Raw genomic sequence first — 8,713 nt, forward strand, 5'->3', positions numbered from 1 at the left:
ATTATGCATAACGCGATTAGATTCCCATTTTTTTTATTCGTTTAGCAGAACTATACGAAAAATAAAAATGCTCTTTTGTGAGCTGCTGTATATTAAGCCTTTCGAGGAACCGCAAATCGGCGTTAAGAAAATGAAGGACACGTCTTACCGTTTACGTTAACACAACTATAAATTATTTGCTTTTAAGGCTCAGTTGTAGCGATTTATTAAGTCGAGTAGTTCAATACTTTTATGACATGCTTGACTTCAAACTTGCAAAAATAAATGCTTGAGTTGGCTTGAGCTAAAATCTGTCTTGATGCCAAGCTTCCTCAAAGGTCTTGGCAGAATTTTAGCAGAAGTGTCTCTTCAGAATGCACGACTTGAAAATACAGATTTTTCCCTTTGGGAATGCCAAACATTGGGAAATTCAGTGACGTTCTGTGAGAGAATGTAACATACTGGAGCACCGTCTACTTCTTATTTTGCATGACGACGAGGGTCCAGCAATAGATCTTGCAACGCTAAGAGGAGTGTAAAAACCATATTATAATTTTCAAAACCTGTTGTGTTTCAAACGTTAATGCCCCAAAAATACGTGAAAATGTACTCTCAGAAATTCAGTAATGTGAAGAATTATGAGTTGAGATAAGAGTGCTGACATCAACTTCCAGTATATCTGGAATTTTCTCAATATTTTTACTGAAACAGTTCCATCGCCCTTAGCACAACTATAAAACTGAAATCTTTTCCATGATAGCCCTGCTACACTGGACAGTTAACGTTCTAGCTGAGAAAACTTGTATTGGTCAACCACTTTATACCAAGTACTTGAAACCATCGTGCCAGCTACCAAGCTGTTAGTTTCCAATTCGCGCGGAAGCAGAGAAAGGTAAATAATAACGCAAGAAAATAAATAGGTACCGTTTTCCAAGTACCACGGGTGGTATGGAAGCACACCGAATTTTTTAAAAAAGGTTTAGCATACCTGCTAAACGTAGGTTTTACCAACCGAGGGTTCAAGAGGTGTGAAAAACGTGCTACATGGCGCCTTAGTAGTTATCATCATAAACCCGGCACATTCCTCGAGAACAGAAAAGAAAAGAATGTTTCTAACCTGCCCATATGGGACCTTTTGGATGCTATAATGCCCTCCTTATACCTTTCTTGGCTCGTGCCTGTTTTGACCTGGTGCTCGCGGATAAAGTAAAATTTACATGCTTTGCTTAGGTCGTTTATTGCAGAAGAAGCTGGCTAGAATTGGCAATTCTTTTAAATGAACATTTTTAACCTGCTCCAGGTAGATTCTCCAGCCATAATCCAAGCGATCTTTACCCATTGTTAGGCTCGTGCCAAACAAGGTGAGATTTTTAGAATGGCAACCTTTTCGTTCAAATGAAGCTAAAGGTAGTTATAGTAATTATTGGTGCAATTTGGTATATTTGTATGCTCTTAAGGAGCGGTTCTAGTCAAGAACTATGGGTGTGACCAGATAAAAGTCCTAGGGACTTTATCTAGAGGATTACATCCGTAGAAGCTCTAAAATTAAGGCGCAGCATTAGTGAGTTTTGCGATTTTCATGGAAGTGATCTTGCAGGTAAAGCTAGCATCAAATTAGCCTAGGAACCCTAATAGTAACAGAGAGATGCGAATTTTACTGCTAAAACTTAAATACTCATTGAAATGTTTCCCATTTTAACATTTGTATTTTTTCTATTCTGGTGCACGAAAAGGTATATTCCCGCAAGGAAATGGGAGTGCGAGAAAGTCTCCTTCAAGTGTGTTTGTCCATCTGCAAGTCGTTAGGAAAATGGCCATTTTCATCTCCTCGCAGAACCACCCCGAACTTCTCAAATTTACTTTCCATTATTGGATTCGTCAGAAAGCTCTTAAAGTTTTAAATTCAGCGAAAGAAAGTTGTAAATTTCGTTGCTCTTCAATTTCCCAAAGCATCTTTTGAAAGAAGCAAATAGTGCGTTAGAGAATTTGATACCTCGATCTCTGCAAATGTTCACATGAAAAGCAGCTTACTGAATTTACCAGATAACGTCGTGAACTACGGACGTAAGGGATAATTAAGCGGTAAACATAAAGGTAATTAGTAGCCACAGAAAATGTTTACTTATTTGCAAAGTCAAAGAAGTACTCGCACAGAAAAAGGTGAATGCTTGTTTTGAATATCGAATTCCGCAAGTTTTTTCCTTAGTTAAAGAGCATTTATTTGAAATAAAAGATCGATGGAAAAAGTGCCTATTTACTTTACTTTTAAAGTACTCTACGAGTATTTACTCATCACGAGAATTTGGCATTCTCAAGTCAATATAAGAATTGCTTGATGCAAGTTCAAGCTTTATTTCTATAGCATATTTACTTAAGAAATATGCAAACAAAACCACAGTCAAGAAAAGGACTTCCTCAATTTAGGAAAATATATCATCGTTACGCATATGTGAACCTAAGAATACTCAACATGATGCATTAATATTTACTTCAAGAATTTACTTTTTACGGTGTATGAGCCGCCAACCCCGCCACTCCGATCCAAGTTTTCCGCTGGCAAGTTTATACGTAGAATGAAGTTCAGTGTGGCCATTTGAGGATTTTTCAATGTGGCGGCATTCTCGAAGAAACACTCGGGCTACAAGCCAAACACGCCCAAGAAAAAACATGAAAATTTATTCGGGAAGCTCCAAATGAGACGGATGAGTAGTAATGTATAACTGGTGAGTATTCGCAGACGAACTTTTCGAGTTAGATAGTTTTAAAATCATTTTTAATTAGATTTTTAGTGCATGTTACCCCTACATAGTTTTTATAATTTTTGAAATGTTTATCTGATATTTTAAATAACATCAATCTGTTTTTGAGATATATTTCAAACTCATGGTCCACCTCGCTTGCCCGTAGCATGTATGTACCTGACCCCCACTATGGCATCCAAATAATAGCTCCTGTAATCAAATATGCTGCAAAGCATACAGGAATGGAATGGAAACAGTCTTCAGCCGGAATTCGTACTGATTATTATCGAATCCCTCTTCTATAGCAAGTAAATATTATTTAATTGAATTACTCGATTATATGCAAAGATTTGAAGCAAGCCTCAGAGGGTCTAGAAAACTACTCAAAAACGTTAAAAAGTGTGTGAGAAAGCGTTAAAAAAGAAACGGTGAAACATACACTTCTTTGGTAACAACCATATTATATTATTGGCACACTATAACACAATATCTGTAATCAACTTTCAAGAATCTTATCAGTCGTCTGAAGCAGAAATGTGATATTATTGGATTTGCCCGCCTCATTCTCTAGCCAGGCGAAGACATCGTAAACATAATCTTTCGTAAGGTTGACTACGTGAACTGTAATGGGATTCTTGCGATGACTATCACCATCTATCTTAACTTTGTAGCGCTCCTCATAATTCATACCTAAAATTCACAATATCGTACCTTTTAAAAGAATTCGAAAAAATACTTACCAATTATTAGAACAACCAAAGAAAATTCGCACCTATATTCATGATAAAGGGGAACATTGAAGGTGAGGTCAGCAAATGTGGTATTGGCCTTTTTATCGTTAAGTTCAGGAACCCTTGGTGGTTCTTTTAGATGGAAAAGATTAATTATTACAGAGCAATAGCAAACTCCATAAAAGACCTACCACTTGCTGGTGTTCTAATACTTTCTTCAGCTATAGGAGCTGAAACGTCAGTCTTAACCTCGGCGTTAACCTGAATTGTGTAGTTCATGCATGGAAGAGGATTATAAATTGTGAAGTTTGTGTCTGTTTGAGATATAGTTTTTGGGTCACTCTCTTCATTGAAATAAGTTACGTCGTAAGACGCAACACAGCTAACTAGAGAATCGTCTTCCAGTTCCCATGTGAACGTAAGAGCTTCTGTAGTGTCCGTCATGACATGCAGTGAAATTCCAAGATTAGCATCTAGAATAGGGAATCACCTTTTTTTGTAATAAGTTGTGCTGGGGTCATAGATCAAAGTAAGGAAAACTTTATCTGTTATTTGATCTCTATTCAACACTTTAGATTTTTTCGGTTTGTAATTCGCATTTTCCTTTTTTAGAAATGTTAAAAGCTTTTTGTATTTTAAACATAGAACAGAGTACTTGGCCCAAAAGGTTGATGTCTGTAGTTGCTTCTACTCTTCACGAAATTATATCAGGGTTTCTGTTTAGTTTTCGTCTACTTCTTTCTCTTCCCATTATTTTTTGAAGTCCATATAGTATTATGTTTCTTGTGTATCAATTTTTACTTTTTCGATTTAAATGATGCGGTGACTTATTCTGTAGCATCATCAATGGTAGATCTATGCATTGCGCTCTTCTTTAAGAGAGCCACATTCTTTTTGATTTCTAGCAACATTTTTAGTTCCCAGTAGTTTTTCCGTATGTTACCCTGCACTCTTGTAAAGCCTCGATTTTCATTTTTATCACTAGGAACGGGTTATCGGTGTTTTTCTTTCTCTCCAAGTCACTTTCTGGATTAACTAAGGTGTTCATGTCTTTTTGTGCCTCAATTAAAACATGGAGCTCTAATTGGAGCCGTAAGGACTCAGTAGATTAAGCACTTCAGCACTTCGTCGTGCCACCAAGTAGCGCCACTCGGTCGCTTGTATTAGTCGTAAGCTACTTTGTCGTGCCAAACAGCGGGTCGTGTCATTTGTGACAGATGGGCTGAGTGTTGCTTCTCGCAGGGGCGACGAAGTAGCCTGGCTGAGGGAATTTTAAATCTACACGGTTTAAAGCTACAGGTTGTTCTATAATTTCCATGACTAATCTTATATCTGAACCACATAATTCTTATGTAAAAATATTAAGTTTAAGCATTTAACTTGGTTTACTTATATCCATAAGGATATAATAAGCGAATAACAGGTTAACAAAGTTAAGAAATATTTTTCGATAGTGTGTAGTATATTATGCAACTGGTGCCGAAAATCGCACTTTTCACACAACTAAAATAGACCGGTGGCACGAGCCGAAGGCAAGTGGAATATCTTATCCGCGTGATAAGTAATTTTCACACTAGAAGTAATTCTACAAAAGGAATAAGTCTTCAAGTAGAAATAGGAAGAAGACGTTGGGCAACCCAGTGACGCGTGTTTTTATTTATTCGCTTCATCAGGCATGTGCGCGTATAAAGGAGGTACATACATTGTGCTGCACATGTCCTAAGACATACGCATATGCGGGAGTAGCTTGTAAAAGATGGAAAGAAAAAAAGGGTCCATAAACAGGTATCAGCTCAGCGTATTGCGGAACCACTCAAACTGCTTGCCGTCCTCAATTGTTTTTTCTTCCATCCTTCCCAGGCTACAACCGCATGTGAATATCTCTTCAAGCATGCGCAGCATGACGCGTGTTTACCTATTTTGTACATTGACATATTTGATGGAACCAATAGCTGGAAATACATGTTTCCAGGTTACCCAATATCCTTTTTTTGTTTGGACTTGAACGTTCATTCTTTTTGCGGACTTGCCCCAAATTTTTTCTACTCTTACGTTGATCCACACAAAGTTTTCCTTTGTTAAAAATATTATGATGATAACGTTAAATATGAAATTCTTTTCAAGCACTATGCATCTACCTAAATATTTCATCAAAACCTGCAAAAAAATTGTTATATAATTTACTGGATATTTTACTCTGGAAAGAGACAATGTTATCATTGTTTAATTAACGTGTGGAAAGTGCACTTTTCGCACCCCTATGAGTGTGCAGCGTACGTGTACATGATCTGTGGTTACTGATAGTTTGCTGTCTGCGATGTTCATGCTATGTTACTAGTGTACTGTGATTATTTTAAAGATAGTCGCAGAAAAGTTTGTTATTGGGCTTTTGGAAAAACAAACGTATCCTTCAACAAAGCGTAGAATTTCTTCGTTTGGAACCATTTCTTTCATTTCAAAAAATTCCTAAAAGATGGGACATTATGGTACCTGTATAATTACCATCTCTGATAAGTGCAATTGCAAGTGCATCGCAAGAATACTAATTTCAACAAATGAAAGAAACTTAATGGAAAAATACCTTTAGAGATGGATGTGAAGAGGTTCTTTTCAACAGTTAGTCCGGCAACATGGTAGTTTGAAATCGCACGAATATCAAAAGTGTAGTTTTGGCACGATTGAAGGAAAGGTAGGTCTACTTCAGAGTCGTTCACAGTGTACGTATACACAATGTTATGAGTTATATCATAAATGTCTACTATGAATTCACTGATGGCGCAACCCGAAGCAGGTGTGGTCCACGTAAGGTGAAAGTTGCTGTCCAGTGAGATGTCCTCAACATTCTCAGGAACTAAAGGTAGAAAATAATTAATTATTTTATTTTTTTTTGTAGACACCTCTATGAGCAAATCAGCTAGTTTTAACAAACATCTTAAGGATGGTGCTTGGGTCTTCAAAGGTAGGTACAAAGACAGAAGATTAAGAACAAGAAATATATTTTCTGGATGTATGAAGAGATTTTACTAAGAACATCATATTACATTGCATTATCATCAAATTCTAAATCATAATCGTGTTAAAGCATGAAATGTTGAGCATCACTTCAAGTATAAATAGATCTATCAGCACAATCAAAATTGGTTGATTTGTGAGTTTTCACTAAATCCCAACAAATGAAAGATACAAAAATGTCTAGAAGCTATAAGCTATATACTTAAAAGCATTTCAAAACGTTTCAAGAACTTTTACGTCCTTACCTATTTTTAAAGCTATTTGTGACTTACCGCAGGGATCGGACCTAGCGTTGGAAGTCGTTAGAAGCACAATTGCCAAAATAATAAAATACTTCATTTTGGAACAAACAAACAAATTAAAATGTGCATCGGGAGCTTATATACTTTCTGCCTGCTATCGATCCTATAGATAAATATTGCTGATTTCATAACGTTAATTATTTATTATCTGCCATATGGAGTTGTAAGTGGTGAGAGATACTTCAATTTGCAATTTATAGCGCGTTTTATAAAACTAAAAATAAAATAATTAATTGATGGAAAGACCAATTTAGTATAAATGCAAAGTTTTCACTAATTTCTAGAACGATCAAGGTAATATGTTAGAATTTCCTAGACTTCAAGATCATTAAAATACCTATGTGATCATAGGGAGAATGGCAGCGGTAAACGTCACTAAAATCTCCTCAATTTAAAAATGATTTCGAATTTTTACATTCTAACTCAATATCTTGCAATCAACCTTTCAAATGCCACAAAAATGTTCATATTAGTTACTATAAATTGCGTCAATCGGGTCTATTACAAACTTCAATTGAATATACCATTCGTCATTCTGATTCACAGAAATAATTATTTTTATTTTCAAGGGAAATCGAAAAAATGTAAATGTAATAAAATCTATAGATGTATATAAATGTATATGATACATTTATATATATATATATATATAATACATAGTAATAATGTATATAATAAGTGATAATGTACAATAGTATAGTGTATATAATACATATATATAATATAAATAATCTATATAGATGTATTCAATCGATTCTCGATCATTGTGATGCGAAAACTAAGAGTCTTGGTGATTATAATAATAGTAAGATTCCGAAATATCGCACATTTCAATGAGAGGCACGTAATTTGAATGACATACCTTAGAAGCGTTTTAGAATAGGTGTAAATGAAATAAGGGGACATATTCCAAGAACTAATTTTACATTTGAAAATATGAGGTAAATTGGTATAAACAGGGTCCGCAAAAACCCCGTAAGGATGCTACGGGCGTTCGAAGGTGGCCCCAAGAAATACGGAATGGCGTGCGAAATCAGGGGGGAGATGCATTTACTTGACATATTCCTGTATCCTTTAAGTTTTATGACAATATGACATCGGAATATGATTTCTTGTCTAAAATTACATAAAAAAGTTACTTTTGATAAATTGCCGTAGGACGAACCGTTTAAAAGATATGCGGCTTTAAAGGAAACATTTCAAGGTGAGAAGTTGAAACTGTGTGTGAAATCGTCTAGCAAAACAAAATTTATTTTTTGGTAGAAGATATGAAACGATAATAAAGCTTAAAAAAATTAAGTTAAAAAGCAATATTTCTTAGGAGCCACCTTCGAAGGGCCGTAACTCCCCTAGGAGGACCCACGTTCATATCAACCTTTCTTCGTATTTTCAAACTTAAAATCAGTTTTTAAAGTATGTCTCCTATTTCATATACACCCTATGTAAGAAACGGCGTGATATATTTTTCTTCACTCTTTGTCGTTTTTTACTTTTTTTTTGATCTGTCAGTTTCTTTTTTTAACTTACTCAATTCGCCATATTCCTATGTATGATAACATGGAAATATAAAGAAGCATTAAGCAATGAACTAGAACTTTATGTCCATTGAAAGATGGAATGTTTCTTAAAAAAGAAGTCTAATGTTCTGTTATAATTATTGGAGTAGTGAAACTTTGATTTTAACACGTTAAGCAGTTGGAATGATAAGAAATTTTCCAGGAAAATTTTTAACTCACAAGTGATTATCAAGTCCACTTCAGGGGCCAGATGCTTGATTTTGAGAAATAGTGTTCCTTAGAGAATATCCTAAGAGAAACCGAAATAAACATAACTTTATCTTAATCCCAATAAAAATTAGCTTGAATGCACTTCTAAATAATATTGACATTTATGTATTAGGAATAGATTGAATTTTATATTATTTCCGTCCGGGTGAGCTTTTAGTGAT

At 35.2% G+C, this 8,713-nt stretch overlaps 1 protein-coding gene across 1 annotated transcript; it reads right to left on the bottom strand.

The window, feature by feature from the left end:
• Nucleotides 1-3,154: 3,154 nt before the first annotated feature.
• On the bottom strand, nucleotides 3,155-6,881 carry LOC136412090 (uncharacterized). The gene is made up of 5 exons (XM_066394985.1): nucleotides 6,736-6,881; nucleotides 6,033-6,302; nucleotides 3,643-3,924; nucleotides 3,461-3,583; nucleotides 3,155-3,410 (listed from the first exon to the last, which is right to left on the bottom strand). Exons 1-5 carry the CDS (start codon nucleotides 6,800-6,802, stop codon nucleotides 3,217-3,219), a joined length of 936 nt encoding a protein of 311 aa, XP_066251082.1. The 5' UTR covers nucleotides 6,803-6,881; the 3' UTR covers nucleotides 3,155-3,216.
• Nucleotides 6,882-8,713: the final 1,832 nt, after the last annotated feature.

Source organism: Euwallacea similis, chromosome 11 (genome assembly GCF_039881205.1).
Source record: "Euwallacea similis isolate ESF13 chromosome 11, ESF131.1, whole genome shotgun sequence".
Taxonomy (NCBI): Eukaryota; Metazoa; Arthropoda; class Insecta; order Coleoptera; family Curculionidae; genus Euwallacea; species Euwallacea similis.